The sequence below is a fragment of the Ictidomys tridecemlineatus genome, chromosome 4, assembly GCF_052094955.1.
Source record: "Ictidomys tridecemlineatus isolate mIctTri1 chromosome 4, mIctTri1.hap1, whole genome shotgun sequence".
NCBI lineage: Eukaryota > Metazoa > Chordata > Mammalia > Rodentia > Sciuridae > Ictidomys > Ictidomys tridecemlineatus.
Window position 1 is genome coordinate 198820467 of NC_135480.1, and position 24144 is coordinate 198844610.

At 34.9% G+C, this 24144-nt stretch overlaps 1 protein-coding gene across 7 annotated transcripts in view; it reads right to left on the reverse strand.

Annotated features, from left to right (window-relative positions):
• Nucleotides 1–885: 885 nt before the first annotated feature.
• Rc3h2 (ring finger and CCCH-type domains 2) overlaps nucleotides 886–24144 on the reverse strand; it is a 56746-nt gene continuing 33487 nt past the window's right edge. For 3 of the 7 annotated variants that reach the window (XM_021723507.3, XM_013356609.4, XM_040286259.2), the window contains 12 exons: nucleotides 20144–20452; nucleotides 15366–15580; nucleotides 12418–12851; nucleotides 11668–11835; nucleotides 9070–9216; nucleotides 8524–8737; nucleotides 8202–8286; nucleotides 7859–7940; nucleotides 7626–7760; nucleotides 7146–7253; nucleotides 6903–7051; nucleotides 886–6266 (listed from right to left, as the gene is read on the reverse strand). In XM_021723507.3, the coding sequence (XP_021579182.1) occupies nucleotides 6071–6266; nucleotides 6903–7051; nucleotides 7146–7253; nucleotides 7626–7760; nucleotides 7859–7940; nucleotides 8202–8286; nucleotides 8524–8737; nucleotides 9070–9216; nucleotides 11668–11835; nucleotides 12418–12851; nucleotides 15366–15580; nucleotides 20144–20452 (2242 nt within the window). In that variant the 3' untranslated portion in view covers nucleotides 886–6070. The remainder of the gene's footprint in view (nucleotides 6267–6902; nucleotides 7052–7145; nucleotides 7254–7625; nucleotides 7761–7858; nucleotides 7941–8201; nucleotides 8287–8523; nucleotides 8738–9069; nucleotides 9217–11667; nucleotides 11836–12417; nucleotides 12852–15365; nucleotides 15581–20143; nucleotides 20453–24144) is intronic. The other 4 variants (XM_040286261.2, XM_021723509.3, XM_021723508.3 and 1 more) reach the window with 4 other exon arrangements.

Below are 24144 nucleotides of genomic sequence, written 5' to 3' on the forward strand. Positions count from 1 at the left end.
TCAATCTCTGGAAGCTTGGGAAATGTCTTTCTATGAGCTTCTGGAGAAAAAACCTCATGCTTCTATTTTTAAAAACTTCATTTTAGAAAGGGCTCATGTTTCATTCACCTTAATAACCTATATGATCAGCACAGACAGGGGCTTAAAATATATCAGATGAGCATATGAATAAAATTACACAAGGCCCAGTAGAAATGCTGTCTAGATTCATTCAAGCCATTCTCTATTCATATTCTGAAATCCACAGAATTGTCTTCATACTTCTGACATCTTGACTGCAAACTCAGTGATTATCTACATCCTTGTGTTGTTTCTTGGTGTAGGGTGGGGGGTTACTGGTGGGGGGATTGAACTCAGGGAAGCTCAACCACTGAGCCACATCCCCAGTCCTATTTTGTATGTTACTTAGAGACAAGGTCTCACTGAGTTGCTTAGCACCTCATGCTGAAGCTGGCTTTGAATTCGTGATCCTCCTGCCTCAGATTCCTAAACCACTGGGATTACAGGCATGTGCACTGTACCTGGCTGAAAGTGCTCTATTTTAAATGCAGTGACAAATAGAATTGAATATTTCAACCTCCTTGCCTCCTTGGGTGTACTCATTCATTTCAGATCCTTCCCAATGACACATGGATGTGTGTTTTTATATGTATATATATAAAAGATATATATAATATTATATATATGTAAAATGATGCTGGGGATCAAACCAAGGGCCTCATGTACACTAGGAAAGTACTCTAGTACTGAACCACATCCCCAGTCCTGCAGGTGACCATTTAAATCCCCACTTAAGGAGTGTTCTGGTAGCTTTGTTAAGCCAAAAAAACCAAGAAAATTAAGACAATTAAATATACCACAAACTTAACATTGACAATAAACAACTTTTAAGGTGGACAAATAATTTTATTTTGTGCATGCAAATACATGTCAAGTACTGCAAACTTTTCCATCAAATTTCTCTCAAACACTGAAAATCATGATGCTCTATTTTGTGAACAGCCAAAGCTAATTATCTCTTCACTTCAGTGCTACAGCAAAAACACACAGAATTCACTCTTTGCTATTCACTATCATCACAACCCTCATTGTTCCATCTCTGCCCTCCCCCCATATACAGGCCTTATAAATCCTAGCCTTCCCCCATTTAATCCTATTCCTATAGCACAAAGGGAAACATTACAATTTGGAAATTCAAATTGAAATAAATGGAATAGAATTTATTCCCATATATATTCCCCATTTCATTGTACAGAATTATTTTAAATTATAGTTTTAAATAGAAGCTGAGTATATGCCTTAAAAATGAGCATTAAATCCATCTTAGAGATGGTGCCTGCTTTTTACATGATGGGTGTACACCATCTTTAATTTCATTTACATTTCAATCGAACAATAGATTTGCAAAGAAAATGTCTAATACAGACGTAAAAATATTCACACTAGAGCTTCACAATCGGTTGTACAATTGACAAACAGGCCTCTTTTCCCAAACTTTCCAGCTAAGCAAATTTATAAAGTGTAATCAATGCAACAAGAAAAACATTTCTCTTTCACTTCCAGGGAAAAGAATATGCAATAAACAGTATAAATGCAGACAGCAGTTGCTGCAAGCTAACCACGATACTCCCAAGTGGCTGTACAGTGGATATGTGCAGTACAAATAAAAGCCACATGTGTTGTATCACAACTACAGTATAATTGTTTGCCCAGCTAAGAGAATGCATGCACTTCCATGCCTTGGGTTATAAAGTGAGGCCTAATTCTTGACAGGTTGATGGAATATGTGCAAATGACCTTGGCTTTTGGCAGTACTAAGTGCAGCCAGTGTCTGTTTTCCACTGGTTTGGGGATATTTTTTAAATTTTATGTTAAAAACAAAAAACGAAACCCCAACACACACACACACACACACACACACACACACACACACACACACAAGCGCCTGTGCACACACAAACTGCTAGTTTCGGACTTGGGGGGAATAACTGCTCTTGGAGTAAACACACATCTCCACTCAAATGTGGGGTGTTCTAATCTGTGGTTTTGACTCCTTATATTCCCTTGCCAGCAAAGGGATACAAAGAAACTGCTAGTATAAAGAAGTTACTAGCAAACTTATTTATCCAGAAAATGGGATACTCCATGAGCACTCTCATTTGTGTTCTGCTTACAGAAGGGGTCCTTATGTAGGAGTTACATACAGTAAGTGATCCCATCAACATTCTTCATTCACTAAAACACAAGAAAGTTCTTCCAGGAAACTAATACATAGTTGCAATCCAACTTTTCCCTTTAATGATCAGTTACCAATACTGGTGACAGCCTGCTCAGAAAATGACTTAAAGAAGCTAGGGAAGAAATACTCAGATTCAAAACTGAAATCACTCACAGAATCTGACTGTTACAAATTCCACCCCTGTTAAGGAGACAACATGGGCTTTAACATTCAAAATGCAAAAGCAAGGCAGATTGTTTTTAGAATATATATTTTTAAATGTTTAAATGATTCAATTTAAAATTCCTATGAATTTTTGTGCATTTTGTATTTTCTCAAGCCAATAGGTAAAACTGGAATGTTACTTATATACTTAACACCACTTTGAAATCTGAGTGACAATTTCAGTTTTAGTATGTGAGGTTTCAATTACTATTCTCTTACTAAAGACCTAACAGAGGAGGAAAATCAGTGTCACTGGCCTAATGAACTACCTTTTCTTGAAAATTACAATGCACAACTTTTCATGTATGACACTGGTTCATCATATGGCATTGAAAGTAAGTCACTGCAGCAAAGGCAAGGGAATCTGATTTGTTTGGGTACCAACTAGGAAGAAATACATATATAACTTTCTCAGAATTCATAAAATGAAATGAGACCACACACACACACACACACACACACACACACACAAAAAAAAAAAAAAAAAAAAAAAAAAAAAAAAAAGAACTACTGATACTACATCCATAGCATCTAAATGAGGCAAATGGACTTTGGAATGAGACTTAGAAATTCAAAAAAGAAAAACACAAAAAAGAAAGAAACCACCACTTTCCTGATTTCCAGACCTCAGATTGCTTTTTCCTGATTGGCAACAGAGTTTAGTTACCAACATTATAAAATTTTCTCTCCTGTTGCTTTGTAGTCTTTGATTCCAAATATGTGTACATCACAACATGTTGGTAAAAGAGTCAAATGACCCTGGTCCGCAATGTTAAGTCACACTCTAGGTCTGACTGTACAATTTTCCTTTTTGACATCAGTAGGTACCATTTTGAAGAAAGATTAGATGAACTCTTTTCTTCTAAAGTGGTAGGAAACCAATGGCTTTACTTCACATTAAAATCCACCATGACAGGCAGAAGGTGGCCACCACATACAGAAAGATGCAAAGCAGAATAATCTCAACACAGAAACAATTTCTATGTTGTTAATGAGAAAGAGAGCAACATATTAAGAATAGGGAGTTATGTTTTATGGGATCACCTGCTGCAAGACAAGCATTATTTTAATATAAATGTTCTGTGACATACCAATAAGGTGGCAGGTATATACATACAGTGATGCAAATGTAATTTACTGGACAAGTAGGCAAACACCTAAGCAGTTTATCCCAACCCCCTCCAGCAGAGCACAACCAAGTTTCAAAATTTCAATTTTAAAATTAAAAAGATAAGGTTAAATACACAAGATCAATTTATGTAGTATATATTCACCCTCAGAACGTGCTGAAGATGTTTTGTGTAGTTCTGTTGCACAGAGGGTTCTTTCCCTGAGGGCACATAAGGAGCTCTCGAACTGTTAATAGGTCTCTATTTTGTAACAAAATAGCAATTTTAAAATCTTAAAAAAAAATACATTACCTTCAACATGGAAGATCTCACTATTAAATATCCATGAAATAGACAGACTGGTTTGCATATCCTTTTTAGAATTACAAACAGCAAATAAAGTACATTGGAAGCATTTAAAATGTAATATTTATAGAAAGGTTCTGATATAAATTATATAACAATCATGTTCCTGTAATATCCTAGGCTAATTAATAATGTCAGAAATAAGTTAATGTAATAACATGGTTTAAAACTCTTGTTCCTATTCATTTCAGATTATAGAGTGAAATAAATAAAATGTCTTTGTAGGGATGGGGAGCACTGGCCATGGCAAAAAGGTATAATACTAACCAAAGGAAATTAAGTCAAGGCTACTGTGCTGTTATGCTACAAACAAACATCTTCATACATTTGAGTATTAAATAAATGTGTAAGATCTTCCATACTGACACCAGAATATCAAAACTACCCCTTTGTTTCTCAGGTATATTTACAACTTATCAGTCACCTTATGAGCATGTTCATTAAGACAGGTATCAAACACCAGTATTTACTCATTCTGATCAAGAAATTTCAGGGAAATGTCAACCCTCCCACCCCTGGAAATGTGCACAAAACTTTTATCAAAATCTTATCTGATACAATGCTGTGGTTTTGTAAAATAACTAAATAGCTCAGACGACCAATAACATGATCCTGTTTAAGCATCTTGCTAGCAGGAAAAGCCCTTACATACAGTACACCTGGTGAAAGATCAGCTTGGCTTAAAATATTCCAGTACAATTTTCAGAGTAAACAACTTCACAGAAGTTAATTAAAAAAATAATAATAAAAGTCAAACTAATCTTAAAGAAATGAAGGAAAAACAAAAAGACAAACTATAGGCAAGATCACCAGGAAGGAATGCCCAGCTTTTGTTTTCAAATGTTGACTGAAATTTATGTTTCAATAAAATACCTCCTACAAATCTGAGGCACGGCTGGTTGAACATACTGCATACTTTCAGATGCCAAGTCAAAACAATTTCAGTCACATTATGGCAGGGCAGATATTATTCATGTTTTTAAGTATGAGTAAATGTTAGCCAATGTTCTATTATACATGGTTCATAGTCTTATCAACCTAACAGTCAGAAAATAAGGAAAATTAAAACCCCAACATGAAGTAACAATAAACAATATTTAACCAAGATAATGCAATGAACATCCAAATTAATTATTTTAAATTAAAAACCCAGCAATACCATCTTGTTAGTCAGTGCAAACGCTACATACAGGGTTTTCTCAAGAAAGCTGAAAGCACCTGATTCTTTTGCCAAGTCATCAGATTCAATAATGTACAGGCTTAAATCTGCATTTTAAAAAACTGCCATTACATTAGTGCATAATTTATCAAAATTGTAAAAACGATTCTGCATAACTTAGGAGAATTTAATATCTAGTACATCAGCTGAAAGACTTAGGCACTTGGTTATATTTTTAATTAATTACTTCAACAAGTAGCCTGTGTGTAAATATTAATAAAGCAGAAACTATTTTTGAAAAATGGAAAATCAAAAAAATTAAATGCTACAGATAAAAGCACTGCACCACACTCCTACATATAATGCAGTAAAGAAAGCTAGTATATAACCCTGTAAAATTCTATGGTAAGAAAGTCTAACTCCACTCTTCAAAATTAAAAAAAAAAAAAAAAAGAAAAAAGAAAGAAAGAAAAGAAAAAAGAAAAAAAAAATTCATGCAAAGTCCCATGAAAAAGATAAATAAAGCAGCTGGAATGAGATGGAAATTTCTCTCAGTGAAACATAAAATAGAAATAAATAAGTTAAGTAAGTCTACTTTCACTAGATGTATCATTGTAGGATCCTGCTAGTTTAATAACTGAGTTGTTAATTTTCTATAGAAGCCATTTAAGTAGGAAATGGCTCAGTTACTGCACCGGATTGCTACAAACTCATAAAAAGCTGCTTGAAGCTTAAGTTAAATGTTGTCCAAATTCCAATCACTTCTGGAAAGTGAACGTATTACCCTAGTAAAGTAAATTTTCTTTTTTTTTTTTTCATAATGCTAATAATGCAAGAGGGCTTGAAGTATCAAAGAGTCCACAGGAAATGGATGCCCCCAGTAATATCTTTTTTTTAAAAAAAATATACATTATATAATATATATTATATATATAAAAAGCTAGTGTAAATGCTTCCATGGTGTGGTCACAAATTTGAAAGATGAACCTCCTTTCAGCTGTTAACCATCTTCCCATTTGCAACAGGTTTTAAAAAGTCATTTTTATCTTCGGACATAACATGAGTTTTCAGAATGAGGCTGCCAACACTGACCGATGTGGTGATGGGGAGGCAACTTGCATTGCTAATAGACACTGGAAGTGGCTGGTTAAAGCAAGAAGTTACCGGCAGAATTGTTTTTTGCTCCTCCCTGAGAGAAAATAAATGACAATGAAAACAAATTAGCTTTAAGTGAAAACTTTTTAAGAATAACCATATAGGCTTAATGAAATTTATATCAAACTTTCAAGATTCCCTAGCAAAAAGCAAGTCTTCTTTATCAATAAAAAGTATCAGAAATCATTAAAAAAAGTCCCACTTTCCAAAAAAATACAATAAAAAATTAAAATACTGATTAGTTTAAGGCCATAGAAACTGTCAGTTTCAAGATTAAACTCATATTTTGGGCAGAAATTATACAAAATGGCAATATGGTATCCAAGAAAATTTTAAAATGATTTTAAAAACAAGAAACACTTCATTTAGGTTCTAATTCTCCATTCTGTAGCCTAGAAGCATGGCCAAACTGAAGACTAACCTAGTATTGGAGCACAAACTAACTTTTATCCCGATAAAAAAAACAAGTTTCATGTTACTACAATGGACTACTCTGTTAGTTCAAATTCACCTTTTCCCCTAAAAATCCAGACTGATCAAAAATCACTACCCTATTATATAAAGTTCTTTTCTCATAACATGAAGCAAAAATGAAACTAATACAGTAGCTATTTCTCTATGTATTCATGCCCTGTGCCCACTGGTTATGAATTTTCTGTCTAACACTCACAGAATCACATGATCTTCACCTAAACTCTGTCTCTTCTGCTTTAGTGGCTCCTTCTGGTGCTGCTGGACTGGATGCCCATTTTCAACTGCAGTTCCATTCAGCAACTGATCATTTTGAGAACTGATACCAAGTTGCATGTCCAGGATTTCCTAGGAAAACAAAGTGTTAATCCTTTGGAATCAAAGTAACTTATACTTTCTAATTTCCAATGAACAAAGCCTTCTAAGTAACTGTGGCACTTACTTCAATTTGTTCACTTTGTCCATCAGGTTCATCAGTATCAAGTGCTGAAAGCTCTAACTCAATATCTCTATCAGGCTTAGTATCTGCTGCATCTTCAGTATAATCACTCTGTAAATAAGAAAAATACTAATTTTATATCTGTAGGGTGTCCCTTTAATTTAAAGTGGGAATCCCAATAATTTAACTAAAGAATGAGTTAGGAAATCTAAGACTACAATCTCATTTTTACTATAAATTTTAAGTGTAATCAATAGTCGACCAGAAAAAGGAACACTAAAATGCACTAAAATAATGGTATAAACCAATGGGCTGCAGCAGAGAGCAAATAGCATGAAGCTGAGAGGTTCAGTTTCTGTTTTTTTTTTTTTTTGGTAATATTTAGCCTGATATATTCTAATCTCTGTGTTTTTATTCTTGTGCTTGTGAGACAAGCTCTACCAACTGAGCTACACCCCCAGCCCAGAGGTTCAGTTTCTTTACCTCTCCATTTCTCAGTTCAATCTCCTTGCTTAGAAGATTTAAGGTAAGGTGACGGCCTTCATCCAGGGAATTCCACTTCTGTTGCATGGCAAGAGCATTAGCCTCCCTCTGAAGAAGTAATGAGTTACTCTTGGCCTACACAAGAAGAGAGGAAAACAAACTTAGCTGCTAACTAGAGCTTTCAATCATCATCCTAGGTTTTAAAAATCAAAACTGAGTTATATAGAGCTTACCTGCTGAAGTTCAATGCTCAAAAGGTCTCCAGTACTGGAATGCTTTCTATGACCAGATAAATCAGTAACAATGAATCTATCCCTTTAAAGAGAAATACGTTTATTGTAATAAAATGAAATACATGCAGCAATCAAAGCAATAATGACCATAATATGCTGTATGTGACTGACCAACTCTCAAACTTTCAGTCAATATTCCCAATGTAAACTTTTCTTCAGACATTTATTACATAGCTCAAATTAGCTAAGCATATTTTATGGACAACTCGGGGTAGGTTTTATATTCTGAGGATGCAAACAAGTCTGACAATGGAGAATCCTAAAGAATTAAGAGTAATGTTACCGTTCAATATAGTGCGCTGATGATGTGGCCTCACTGCCATATGAACTCCACCTTGAATCAACAGCATTGACATAAGGGACATAATCTATAGAAAGATAGAAACAATGAATAGAAATATGAAAAATCAGTGTACAGATGTGAATTATACTTTTCAAAAATGATGTGTATTTTATCCCACTAGCTACAAGATCCTGATTAAACCATTTAAATCTAAGTTTACTATGATTATTAAATGGAAGGAAATGTTATTGGTCTCATCGACTGGGGAATAAAAGTACAGAGATTAGAATATATCAAGCTAAATATTAATTAAATGAATTACCCGATACGCTGATGGGCTTAGTTGCACTTCCTTGGGAAGCAGTAGCCTGGACAGGATCCGTAGTGTGGTAACCTGTGCGTGAAGATCGGGAAATTGCGCCCCACTTTGAGATGATAGGTCCATCACTAAAGGGAATTATTGGATCTTCTTCTTTTGTCCTTCTCTGAGTTTCAAATAAATGCACTCTTCTCTTAACATCTCCACTGTCCAGGTCCTGCATGAACCAAAGAATATCAATAAAAGACTGCTGGCAATTACTTGAATTAGTGGTACAGTATACGTTATCAAAAGATCTGTAATCAGCTGCTTTTTGGTAAATTTAACACCTGCTGTAGATCTCAATAATAATCCAACAACTATACTAAACCAGAGAACTGTTCATGTACTTTAAACATTAAATGCAATTTATTTCAGACTTACCTAAATATAACCCTGATGCTTACAGAACTACAAAGCAACAGGAAGATAAAACCATTCATTCTAAAACTTGAGTCAACATGCATTATCTATCCCACCCCCAAATTTCCCACCCCAGAAAAATCATACCATTAACACAGCATTTGAATTAGCAATTACATCTTTTGGCTCTGAATCGATGGCATTTATGCAGGAGCCTATGGTACCACAGGACCAGGGAGAATAATGGGAAAGATGATCTTCTTCAAATTTTGTACCACTCACAGTCTCAGAGAACTGATTGGGGAGAGGAGGAGAAAAAAGGAAGACAGTATGAAACTTAAACTTTCAAACTTCTAACTAATATAAAGTAACTATTAAATTAACAATTGTACTTTCAATAACAGCACAGTTTCTTTTTACTTTGTCCTTTAAGTGCTGAGAAGAAACTCCAATATTATCAAAACCAATCAATAAATATTTATAATCTGTTGCAGACATGGAACAGAGTGTGCTAAAAAAATTTAAAAGGCAAAAGAAAATAAATACATAGGCACAGAGATCACAGTCCATGTCTTAAAGTTTATAATTTTCTTAAGAAGAAAACAACATGTGTGAATAAAGGAACATAACTGATAAACCACACAGTACTATATAAAGAACAGAAGGAATTCAAATGTGGCTCCAGAGCTAGAAAAAGAGAAGAATAAATTTTAAAGGTACTATAAAGAACATTAAGGGACCAGAATACTAAATTTGTAAGAATTGTTAAAACGTTAAAATAGGGGCTGGGGTTGTGGTTCAGTGGTAATAGAGCACTTCCCTAGCATTTGTGATGTACTGATGTGATGTTGATACTCAACACCACATTAAAAAAATAAAAAAATAAAATAAAATAAAAATAAAAGGTTAAAATAACTTGTTCCAAGTCATCTTGCTAGCTGATAACAGATCTGAATCTCAGGAAAATACTTATTTCCTAAATCAGTACATAAAAAAATGAAAATATTTTTCTTTTTTATTTTGGTACCAGGGATTGAACCCAGGTGTTAAGTTACACTTGACCACTGAGCCACATCCCCAGCCTCCCCATTCCTTTTTTAAAATTTTGAGACAGGGTCTTACTAAGTTGTGTAGGGCCTTGCCAAATTGCTGAGGATGAATGGGCTGGGGATGTGGCTCAAGCGGTAGCGCACTTGCCTGGCATGCGTGCCGCCCGGGTTTGATCCTCAGCACCACATACAAAACAAAGATGTTGTGTCCACCGAAAAAATAAAAAATAAATATTAAAAAAAAAATAGTTAAAAAAAAATTGCTGAGGATAACTCTGAAGTTGTGATACGCATGTCTCAGCCTCCCAAACCACTGAGATTATAGGCATGTGCCATTAAACCTGGCAAAAACATATTTTTTCTATCAAGCAAGTGGCAGTTCTACTGCTCTGTTGTTAAGATGTTTATCTGCTTTGAGGAAGTGTAAGTTTGGAGAGACAAATTTGAATCTAGTTTAAAAATTGCATGCTTTACTGAAATATTTATGGGCAAAAAAACTGTATCTAGGATGACTTCAAAATAATCCAGTTGGGCAGAGTACAGTGGAGCAAGCTTGTAATCCCCGAAGCTTGGGAAGCTGAAGCAGGAAGATCACAATTCCAAAGCCAGCCCCAGCAAAAGGGAGGCACTAAGCAACTAAGTGAGACCCTGTCTTTAAATAAAATACAAAATGTGGCTCAGTGGTTGAGTGCCCCTAAATTCAATCCCTGGTACTCTCTGCCCCCAAAATCCAGATGGAACAAGTGTGGCTAAGGTGACAGTTGTGGAAGCTGGATGATGGGTAATGATGAGTACATGGAGTTCATTATTCTCTAAATTTGTGTTTGTTTAAAATTTAAAATGAGAAGACTTGGAAAAAAATATTTTATATCAGAACCTCTGGGAGTGGGGAGTAAACTAGAGGAAATGTTTAAAAAAAAATAACTATCTTTCTCTAAATATAATAGTACTAAAAACAGCAGTTTAAACTGAAATCATCCTGGCACAAAAAACTTGTTTTATATTGCCAAGAACAATAATTAACAGTGATGTAATAAGCAATTCTGGACCTCTTGTGAAGAACAGAAAAAAAATGCCTCAGATAAGACTGGGATACAAATACTAGCTACTTATAGGCTGAAAGATCCTTCTCTGAGTAGGAATCTTAATCTATAAAATAAGGATAATACCTGCCCCTTAAGGTTTTTGTGAGAATTAAATAAAATAGCATTGTGAAAATGCTTAGTATAGTGCCTGGAATGAGTAAGTATTCGATGAATGACACATATAAATCTTGATTTTGGGAGGTGCTGGGGTCAAAACCAGGACCTCCAGCATGCTAAGCACCCATCAACTGGGTCTTGGTGTACACCTTAGTGGTAAGGAATATGCAATGCTTTGGGTTTGATCAGTATCACCAAATAAAACAAACAAAAAGCACAGCATAAAAATAAAAACTATACTGCTGAAAAGATCCTGAATTCTTGGTAAAGGACTATGCCTCAATGGTCTTCAGAGTCTCATAATACTTAACTAACCATTGTATGTTTGTTATATGTTGACACTCATTCTGTTTATACACTCACTGTTTATTGAACTAAATTCAATTGCACACCAAACCACTGCAAAATATCCCAAATAGCTAGCCCTGATTTGAATAATTTGAAGTCAGCTATTTGACTGATCCCACAAATCAAGTGATTAAAACCTTTCTTACATCTGTGCGGAAGTCTACACTGAATAGAGGAGAAGGTGGTGTTGGTGACTGTGTTGCAACAGGAAGAGTTGAAGAGACAGGTGCTTTCTGAGTGTGGTACTGTGCCCACTGATCTGGCTTTCTTCGTATCTGCTCCTCGCAACTGGTTTTCAAATGACCACATGGTTCCTAAGTGGGGGATAAAAGAAACAATCTTGATCATCTAGGGAGTAGTGAATAAATTCAACTATGCTCTGTGAAAATAATGTAAACAGTTTATGATATTGCTGGGACAAGAAAAAAATAAAGTTAAAAAAAAAAAAAGCAGGAAAGTCTCCTAGTCTATTCTCCACACTTAACAGAAAGTTTAATATTTATTCAACTAATATTAAGTGAAATCTGAGCACTTTTTAGTAGTGAAGTCATTTGTATATACATAGATACTGAAAAAAAAAGGCTCTGTCCTTATATTTGAGATCACTTTTTATCTTCCTATCAGTTTCCTATTGGAACATATTTATTGAGCATGTGCCATATATATTAGGCCTAGTACTAAGGGCTTTGTTTTTCTAATTTAATTCTCACAATAGCCTTATGAGGTAGGTACTATTATTTCTACCAAACAGAAGAAAAAACTGAAGTATAGGGAGGTCAAGTAACTTTTGTAAGTCAAGCAATTACTAAGAGAAGTCAGGAGTCTGGGTGGTTTGACTCCATACACTGGCTCTTTTTCTACACTACAGTAGCATTTCTATTTCCATTATCACTTACCCTTGGTAAAGGCACCGTCGTCCTTGGCTCACTTGGTGGCTGACAAGCCACTGAATAATATCCATCTAACGAGTTATATCTTTCCCTTAAAGATGTCTGATAGACAGATGAGTGCATCACATCCATTGGAGGTAAAGAATTGCTTCTAATAATGTCATCTCGTTGGTACATGGGTGGACGCCAGATGCGCCTGCTGTCGTACACAGGAGCATACATTCCAGAAGGTACTGGAGGAACTGGTCCATACTGCTGAGGAGGAGGAGGTTGGTAAGGAGAAGAATTCATTCGATCTCGAGGGGAAAATGTACTGTAATGATCGGCATATGGCATGGAAGCAGGTGGGAGGGAGGACTCTGGAACATTATTGGACCTCACAAAGCGAGGAACACAGGGAGCCACACCAGCTGGTACCGTTGGAGGTGGTGGGTAGTATCCTTGAAAATTGGAAAGAGGAATATTTAATGTTATCTTAGTAAAATTCAACATTTTATAATGGTTTAAACTAAAGTAGCCTTTAATCAGAGGAAATATAATAGTAAGCACTGTTATTTACTTGTAAAGAAGCTACACATTTTCAAGATACCATTATATGAAAATCATTAACAGTTAACAGTTTGTTAAACTGCTCCTTAAAAACATCTGACAGAGCTATTAACAGATGGCTGATAGATTTCCTTTAGGGTAGCCACTGCTATAGATTTTCAATTATTACATCATTGAATCTTATTAAACATTTTGGGAGCAGAGGTCAAAGACTTCTTATAAAATCCATATAAATTGTTCACTTTCTTTTCAAAATTGTATATAAGCAACATAAGTAATATAATTTGCATATCATTTCAGGGAATTTACAGAATGCCTTGAAAAGTTATTCATGGGACTCTATTTGATTGGTATCTTGATATTCACATGCAGAAGAACATGAAACCAGATCCCTAACTCTAACTAGTCTAAAAATCAACTCAAAATGTACGAAAGACTTAACTATGAAAGTGCCAAAAGAAAACAAAGGGGAAATGCTTTAGGACATTGGAATGAGCAAGGATTTATAGAATGAGAGAAAATATTTATAAAATTTATATCTGAGAGAGGGTTAATATCCAGAATATAAAAGGTATCAGAATATTTAATAGTAAAACAAATTACCCAAAAATATAAGCAATAGACCCAAATAAACACTTTTCAAAAGAAGACACACAAATGGACAACATGTATGTGCAGAAATGCTCAACATCACTAATAATCAGGAAAACACAAACTCACTCCAGTCAGAATGGCTATTATCAAAAACGCTAACCATAAGCAAGTGCTAGTGAGGAAGTGGAGAACAGGGAACCCTTGTACAGGTTAGCGAGAAAGTAAATTAGTATAGTCATTATGAAAAACAGTATAATAGTTACTTAAATAATTAAAAATAGAAGTATCATATGATCCAGAAATCCTACTACTTGGTATTATATTCAAGGAAAGGAAATTAATACGTGGAAGAGACCTCTGCACTCCCTGTTTATTGCAGCACTATTCACAATAGCCAATAAATGGAAACAACCTAAGTGCCCAACAACCAATGAACAGATTAAGAAAATGTGGTAATATGCACAGTGGAATACTTTTCAGCCATAAAAAGGATAAAATCCTGCCATGTGTGACAACATGGATGGAACTGGAAATCATAATGTTAAGTCACATAACCTAAGCACAGAAAACCAAGTATTGCAAGATCTCACTCATACATGGAATCTAAATAATTGATCTCATATATGGTGGTTACCATACTTTCTCCAGAGGTTAGGGAGAGTAGGGGGAAGAGAGAGATGGGGTTACACTTAGTTAGGAGTAAGAAGTTCTGGCGTGTTACAGCACAGTAGGGTGACTATAGATACCAATTATGTACTACACATATTTCAAAGAGCTAGAAGAAAGGATTTTGGGTGACTATAGATATTAACTATGTACTAGATATATTTCAAAAAGCTAGAAGAAAGAATTTTTGAATGTTTTCATCATAAAGAAACGATATATATTTAAGGAGATGGGTATGTTTAACCTGATTTAAACCTTAATACAATGTAAACACATTATCAATATATCACATGGTACTCCATTAATATATATAATTTTTATGTTTTTGTATCACTTACTAAAAAGAAAGGAAACAAAACAGGCATAGACTAAAGGGTGGCAGAATACCATGATGTATAACTTTTTGTATAAGGATTATTTTGAGCTGAAGACAAATGAAAAGCAGCAAAACCAAGAAAAAAGATCTCTGTCTTCTTACTATATGCCTAAACACAGTATATAACATTTCTAACTGTAATCATCAGAGACAATTTTAGATTCTTATTGGCCTGAAGGTGGCACCATGGGAACCATAAAAACCTTAGTGACTACCCCTTATCCTCCAGTAGTTCCCCCATTTATCTAGCTTCCCACAATGTGCCACACTAGAAATTTGAAGTCCTTTTCCTTTTTATTTTGGTGGTACTAGAGACTGAAGCCATAGAACCTCTACCAAAGAGCCACTCTGCCAGCCCTTTTTATTTTGAGACAGTATCTTGCTAAGTTGTTGAGGCTGGCCTGAATCTCTGATTATAGGCATGCATTTGGATACTGGGCTCCTTTTCTTTTCTCTTGTCAGTTTTCTAGTTTTATTGTTCTTTGGTTAAGATGACATATAAGCTCATGTTTTAACCACCCCTTTGAATTACCTATCATTGAGTCTCTTCCTGTGTATTCACAACACATATGTTAATGAAAATCTATATACTGGCATCTAGAATCAAAGATTTTTACATCAGGGAGAAAACTTACAGGTCATATTAACGTCAAAAAGATTAACTTTTTAATGCAAACATTCTAGGAAAATATAAATTATTCACTCATTTATTATAACAAATGTTAGATGACAGTTTTTTTTTTTCTTAGAATTATCTAAAATTACTTACCTGTCTGTGGGTACTGTGGGACTTCAAAAGGTATCTGAGTCCTTGGATCTTGAAAATACTGAATGTTTTCAGAATGCTGAGGGTATACTGGTACTCTAGTGAGAAATGGGCTGGATTTTGGAGGCACAGAATTCAGTTCTGTTCCAACATTAGAGGGCCCAGCTGAGGTAGCAGTTATGTTACTTACAGGAGTCTTGGGTGGAGAACCAATTTTACTGGAGAGAAAATATAACAAAGGGCAGAGGGTAAATCACTATCTATGACTGTTAAGTCTTCCTCTGTAGAAATTTTTCATAAACTTAAAACAGTGAAGCTATTAATAGAAAACACTTCAGATATTTCCAGTGATAAATAAAGGCAAAGATTTTCACTATCACCTTATACTGTTAATTTACAAGATTATAGTAACATCTTATATTCTGGTGTGGGAAACAAGAAATGAAAACAAATACTAGGCAATATGGTGACTCATCAGTCCCTTTTACGCCTTTTATTTTATTTTTTTGACTTCTTTTTTTTTTATTTTTTATTGGTTGTTCACAACCTTTTACGCCTTTTAAACAAAGATTTTTCCTAAAGGAAATTAAAAAAAAAATTAAAAAAATTCTGTTTAATAAAGTTCCCAAGAAAAACATCAGTCAACCAGTAGAATTCTTTGGGACAAATAAGACAGATGTAGTAAGCAAGAGTTGTTCTCTATTAAGGATTAGATTAGCTGAAATGTAATATAAGAGAATTATTTGTCTGTTTTGTTAACCCTCATATCCCTGGCACCTAGAACAAGAGGTAGTAAACACTTGTTGGACAGATAAAATAACTCCTGGCACACAGTAGATACTCAGTAAGCATCTGCTGAATGAATGAAATGCCAATGAAATAACTCATTAAACCGATGCAAAATACTCAAGCCTTTTACCTTGTTTTAAACAAAACAGAATTTTCTGGATTGAGTACCAAGTAATCAGCTGAGACCATCTTATCATAGCTTGTTACCCTTTAAGAAGTCAAACTTCAACAAAGCTATTTTTAAATATGTGGTGACTCAAGAAAATGATCTTGTTATTAAGAAGGAATTCAGAATATTGGCTCCCAATCAGATTTAAGAGGATTTCCCCTTAAATTAGAAAAGTCCCTTTAATGCTCAAATATAAACAACAAAGTGTATAGACTGTCTTTAAGCCTAGCATGGTAGATTAGCCTAGTAGATGTTTATTTCTATGTATAATTATATCTTAAAGTGTAGAAAATAGGATGGGTATGATGACACATGCCTGCCATCTCAGCAGCTGGGAAGGTCAAGGCAGAAAGACTGCAAGTTCAAAACCAGCCTCAGCAATTTGGTGAAGTTCTAAGCAACTCAGAAAGATTATGTCTATAAATAAAATATAAAAAAGGGTTTGGGATGTGGCTCAGTGGTTAATCGCCACTGGGTTCAATCCCAGGTACCAAAAAAAAAAAAAAAAAAAAGTAGAAAATAGAGCTGGGGGTAATAGCTCAGTGGTAAGGCCCTGGGTTCAGTCCCTAGCACTATCTAAAAAAAAAAAAAAAAGGTAGGAAAAGGTAGAAAATAAATAAGGAAATGTGGGTAAAACAGTAAATACAAATATCTCGGCTTGAAGTTTAAAGATATTTTAGGGTTTTGTTTATTCTTTAAGTTAAACACAAAGCAATAGGAAATGATTAGAATTTCCTTTTAATAATAATAACAACATTTACAGAACAGTAACTGAATACATTTTAGGCACTACACTAAGTGTTCTACATAGATAATCTGGTCGTTCCATGTCAAAATGTTATATACTAAAAATCTGAATTAGTACTTTGAAATGGCAAATAAGATTTATCATAAAAAAAGGTAAATGTAACCTCAGAAAAGCATTGAAGCTATCCCCAAAATCCAGACTTCAGGACAAAGCTAATTAATCTTCAGCTACATACTAGTCAGGGAGATAGATGATTAGTTTCATTTCACATAAATGAAATTATAAGTGGTAATTAGTTTTATCCTAGATAATTTCTAGGATACTAGGTTTTCCTTCCAAACAATTCCCCTTATAACTCCATGTTTTTGCTTGTGTTGCTTCCTCTATCCACAAAGATCTTCCTGCTTGCTATGCATACTTTTAGAACTAGTTCAGGTGTTGTCACTTTACCTCTAAAAGTCTTCCACAATATCTCCCTGTAGAATTAGTTATCCTTAGATGGAGGGAAGTGAAGGGAGGGGAGGATGTATGGGGGTAGAAAAGATAATAGAATGAATCAGACAGACATTATTACCCTATTGACCAGTGGGATTCTACATCATGTACAACCAGAAGAATGAGAAATTATACTCCATCTATATATGATGTATCAAAGTGTATTTTACTAATTAGAACAAGTAAAAAAAAATTAGTTATCCTTTTTCCTGTGTTCCAATAACAACTGGAATACAAATTTCATTGCAGAACTTTTCAGATTATATTATATGATATATATTTACATGTCCATCTCCCAGACTACACTGGAAGACCTCTGGAGGCAAGAGTATATCCACAGCTCATTTTCATTAGCTACACTAGCTGGCCTGGTATTTAGCACTTATTAGGTGACCCATAATAAATGAAGGAAAAATAAGGGATTTATTTACTTATATTTATTTATTATCAGCAGCTTTTTCACTGTTAATGTACTTTTTAAAAAATTGAGATATAGGGGCCAGGGAGATAGTTCAGTGGTAAAGTATCACAAAGAAAAATAAACTAAAAATTGATCTATAATTCACCCTTCGAAGGTGTGCAATTCATTGGCTTTTGGAACATTCCCAAGATTTTCCAACTATCACCACTATTTAATTCTGAAATATTTTCATCATTCTCTAGAGAAACTTGACACATTAACATTCAATTCCCATTCCAATACTACCCTATGTCCACAGCCACCATTAATCTATTTTATGTTTCTATGGATTTTCACATAAATGAAATTATAAGTGGTGTTTTATATCCAACTTCTTTCACTTAGCAAAATGTGGATTCACCCATTCTATAACACACAATAGTACTTTTCTTGATGAACGATCTTCCACTGTATGGATATAAAATGTTTTACTTTAACCTTGCCAAAACCCTTTAAAAATCAATTTCCCAAACATATGCAATATAAGGATCTTATAATCCAACATCAATCTAGCTATCTAATTTTACACCAATTCCTAATATAAACTTTTATTTCTAAAAGGCTGGTCTCCTCAGTATTCCATATAACTTAACCCATTTTATTGTTTGTCTAAAATCTGCTCCCATGTTTCTCCCAGCAATATAAAATTTCCTAACCTTTAATCCCCCTCCAGTGTGCTTCATTTGTGTAAATACTGTCTCTACAACAACAGCATCATAAATCCCTTAAAGGCAGAGATATCTTATGTCTCAGGTATTTCCAACTGTGCTAAAAATGGAATGCACAATAAGTATACAGATAATATTTACTAGACAATATTTTTGATACATATTTTTGTAAGATATCTCAGTGAAGATCATAAGGGTCCTTTAACAAACAATTTCCCTATCATATGCAAAAGTAGAGAATTATTACTTTTTACCTATTTACCCTTTGTTAGATGAAATGAGCAGCAGTTTACTGTGTGCATAGCACAGTATAGTACTCATGTAATAGATGCTGACAGACTTCATGGGCAAAAAATCTGAAAATACTTTAACTCAGATTTGAAACCTCAAAAGAATACCAAGGTATGAGATTTTAGAATTAGAAATAACTTTTCAAATCATATGCAGTTTTAAAAGTTTTTTTCTTTGTTGTACTGGGGATTGAACCCAGAGTCTAGGAAAGTGCTCTACCACTGAGCAACATACCACCCAGACCTAACACTTCTTTTCTCTCTCTCTCTCTCTCATATGTGGGACTGAATCCAGGGGATACATCTGCAATCCTTTTAATTTTTACCTTGAGAAAGGGTGTAATTAAATTGTCGAGAGTGGCCTGGAACTTGTGATTCTCCTGTCTCAGCCTCCCCAGTTGCTAGAATTATAGGGGTGCACCACTGCACCTGGCTTAAAACATTTTTATTAAGGCAACAAAACCTTTTGCTAAATCAATCTCATGCTGACACCCAACAACAATAATGCTGGTAAAAATAATAATGATGAGGCAGATGTTCATTGAGTGCTTAATAACCATAAGATACAGTTTAAAGTACACAAAGCAGTAAACTCATCTAATTCTCATAACCAATATATGAAGTAGGTGTTCTTTTATAATGTGTGTGGGTGATGTGTGTTTGTGCATGCGTGTATGTATATAGCTGGGAATTGAGCCCAGGGCCTAGTAAATGCTGGGCATATGTTCCACCCCAGTCCATCGAGTTTTGCTACAAAGATTCCCCTCTTTCTTTATTACTATGCATCATTGTAAAGTATGAAGTAGAAGTGCTTTGATTTAAATAGGGCTAGAGGCTGAGCCTCTTACCTGTTTAGGTTTCTACTTAGTTCCTTTCTGGTACCTCTATGGCATCATTCCTGAAGTTCAAGGAAATATGGTATGAAAAACCCATTTCTGGTCCAACTTCCTTTAGTGTATAGTTGAGGAAACAAAACTAGGAGTTGAAGTGACTTTCCAAGTTTACAGAGCTATTCAATTGTACAGCCATGATTAAAACGCAAATTTTTCTTTCTATATAAAAACTCTAATTAACTGCTGTTCTTCGGGATTAAAAAAAAAAGTACTCAGGCATTTCTAAAAAGGATAAAGAAGTCTTATTAAGCCTTTTACCTAATACCTACTTTTCAGTTACAGACTCTGCAGAGGGCCCAGCAGCATTCTGACCATTAGTGCCAACCTTCCCCACTTTCTTCACAGACTCCAGAGCTCTTAAAGTACTGTCAGTACTACGTGGGATTAGCTGGGAAACACTGTTTTCTGCATTTGATATTCCATTTGTACTTGGAACAATTTTCCCGGTTGTTTCAGTACTTCCTATGACAGAAATGACATTTCCGGCTGTGGTTGTGACAGTGTTGTTTACACCAACTTTATTTAGAAGAGGAAACGTTCTTACAGTTGCATTGATCTTTTTGTTCCTTAATCGATACCTGTTTAAAAACAACATTGGTGAATATCGTTCTAAATCTTATGCTAAGGAAGAAAAAGGCAATGGGAAATATGTTTAAAAAGAAAACAGTTTTGAAAAGTTTCTTTAGCTAAATATCAAATAGTCTATACCAAATGTACTGTTACAAATGTGACACATGAAAATATAGATACTATTTATATATGTCTATAATGTACATATATACATAGACACAAAAGTAATATAGCAACCAAGGTACACATGTATTCAGAGAACAATTTTTATTGAGTGGAAAGAAAATGCTTGAAGATCTTATATAATTGAAATATAAAGTAAAATATGTAAAACCAACAAGAACCAGCACCAAATTTGATTGGGAAACACAGAATGAAGAGGAAAGACATATAAGAATTGAAAGCATCCTTCAGTTATTTGGGAGGCTAAGTCAGGAGGATCTGAAGTTTGAGGCCAGCCTTGGCAATTTAGCAAGACCCTGTCTCTAAAAACAAAAGTCTCACTAAATTGCACAGTCTGGTTCCAAACTTGTGATCCTCTTGCCTCAGACTCCTGAGTCAATGGGATTGCAGCTAACACCAAACGCAGCCACAAAACTCAATTTTTTATCGGGGGTTGGGGTGGAGGGGTTTGTTACCAGGGATTTTTATCGTATTTAGAGAGACAGAGTCTCACTGAGTTGCTTAGGACTTTGCTAAGTTGCTGAGGCTAGCTTTGAACTTGAGATCCTCCTGCCTCAGTCTCCCATCAAGCTGCAGGGAGTACAGGCATGTGTTACTGTGCCTAGCCCAAAACTCATTCTTTTTTTTTTTTTTTGGTAGGGGGGATTGAACTCAGGGGCATTTGACCACTGAGCCACATTCCCAGCCCTATTTTATTTACAGATAGGGTCTCACTGAGTTGCTTAGTGCCTCACTTTTGCTGAGGCTGGCTTTGAGCCTGCAATCCTCCTGCCTCAGCCTCCTGAGCCACTGGGATTACAGGTGTGCACCACTATGCCCAGCTCTCTTCAATATTTTTAAGTGGTGAGAAATTAAGTTTTATATGAATGAAAAGAAGTCTACATACATTTGGGGTCATCATTATGTCTACATGTGATATTAATATTATGCATAAATATAGTAATTTAATATAGTTTTAGTGACAAGCAATGCTTTCATAATAGTTTCCCTTTTAGTCCTTCAAGATCTATCAACAGCTTCATTATTCAATCCTTTCTCTTTCGGTCTCACCATATACATACACTGATAGGGAAGATGAAGCTTAATAAAAGACAAGGGCTCCCAGAACAGGCTGGCTGAAGGTGGAATAATAGGCACATGAAGTTTATAACAAAACAAAACAAAAAAAGATGAAACACAATAAAAACAAGGTACAGTGGCGCATGCCTGTAATTCCAGCGACTTGGGAATGAAGGTGGGTTCAAAGCCAGCTTCATTAATTTAGTGAGATCCTTAGAAACTTAAGGAGTCCCTGTCCCCACCAAAAGGGGATAGGGGTAGGGTGAAAATGTTAAAAAAAAAAGCACATCTGAGTTCAATCCCAGTACTATAAGAAGACTAGTGATGGCCAATTTATATGTCATTGCTAAACACTGGGGGAACCAATAATTACTTCTCAGAGGAGGAGGAACATGAGCAGACCTATATTTCAAAGGCAATTTGATGGCATGAAGAGGTCAGAAACCCCTGTGCTTTCCAACATGCTTTCTGAAGGCTGCTTATTCTTCTCTTCCAATTTCTTACACAAAATGCTCAATTGTGCCTTGCTATCCATACTCAAATGACAATTTCAGATATTCATAAGGTGGTTAAGCAAGCAAAAAATAAAAGTATTGTATGTGAATTCACAAAAAACAGAAATTAGGAGAAGTCAAAACTTAACCAAGTGTGGAAAACTGAGTGAGGAGTCAGGGTTCATAATGAACTTCTAGCATGTGGGCAGCTAAAGGGTGAAACAGAATTTGCAGTTCATACTTGAGAAACCCAACTGCTTCCTATTTTTAAATCATCCGTAAGTTCCTTCAAGTACTTAGAAGTACTCTCATCTTAGAATCCAATATCTACCATTAATTCCTCTCTTGCCTGTTCCCAAGCAGAGCAGTTAAATGTTGGTGGAGAAAAAAGGTGCAATATGCTTATAGATTCTAGTTCAAAATTATGAACTATTTAAAATGGCCAAGCAATTCATCAATACATTTCTTTACTAAATCTACTTTTCTACATCTAACAACCTTTTCCATTCCACCCTCCAGAGTGATATTGTATATTGTATGTGATATTGTATCCCTCCTAACAAAGAAAAGAGATGAATCGAGAATTATCTTACTATAACCAATTCTACTAACCTTCCTATATCTATAATCAAGCACTCTTTCTAAGAAAGGGACATAGAGCTCCTGTTCCTAAAGCAAATCTTTCCACTTGTGCCTCACTTATGTGTCTCAAGACGATTTGTCTCCTCATAGACTTCAATTCTGTAACTATCTTTCTATTTATTTCATTATAATGTCTACTTAAGACAGTATGCTTTCTATTTATTTGTTTTATATTAGCCCCTTCTACATCAATATAAGCCCTGTGAGGATAAGGATTTTGCCTTTCTTATGCACCTCTCCATCTTTAGCACATAATATAGTGTCTCAAGCATACTAAATGCTCAATAAATACTTCTTGCATTAATGTGGAGTAAGCTTCAAACTTTGTATGACCAAAAGAACTACTGATTTTCTGTCTCAAAGCATTTCACATCTCAGTATCACTCAATAATGCAGGATACAAACATTTTTCTTTATAATCCACATTCAATCTGTCCATCTTGTAAGCTCTATTTCTAATATATATCTCAAATATTAATACTTTTCATCAATTCCAATACTATAGTCCTAGGATTATGCTATAAGTCTTGCACTTGGCCCACTGCAGAAGTTTAACTGGTCTCCATCCATATAGACATCAGAATGACATCTCTTTCTTTCTTTTTTTTGGTACCAGGGATTGAACTAAGGGCACAAAACCATCCAGCCACATCCTCAGTCCTATTTTGTATTTTATTTAGAGACAGGGTCTCACTAAGTTGCTTAGTACCTCATTGTTGCTGAGGCTGGCTTTGAACTCAAGATCCTCCTGCCTCAGCCTCCTAAGCTGCTGAGATTATAGGCATGTACCATCTTGCCCAGCCAGAGTGACATTTCTTAGACAAAATTAAAATCTCATCATTCTATTCGAATAAAATCCTATAATGGCTACCTGTTGCAATCAGAATAAAATCCATTGTCTTTGCTGTAGCTCACCAAACTACTGAAATGTATTATTTACATGTTACTGTTCCTGTTTCCCCACTTAGAAGCACTTCAGACAGTACCAAGGCCATAAAAACCTTTTTAAATGAGTTAGGTGATTCCAGATTTTTGACACTTTTCAGAATTGCAACAATTCTTGGGAATAGGTTTCTAATATACTTTTAATAAAACATATCCACTTAAATATTTATTCTAAAGAGGGATTGTTGGGCATTTACATTTTATATGGTTAGAGGGGTATGTAGTAGAGAAAGCAAGCAAGGGTAAAATTAAGTCGAATATATATTTGTTAAGCTTTTGGTGTGTTATGTGAACTAAGATAAAAGAACTTGTCAAAAATCTGTGAGATTAGCAACGTAAATTTTTTAAATCAAGATGATACAGAAACATCGCCTCAT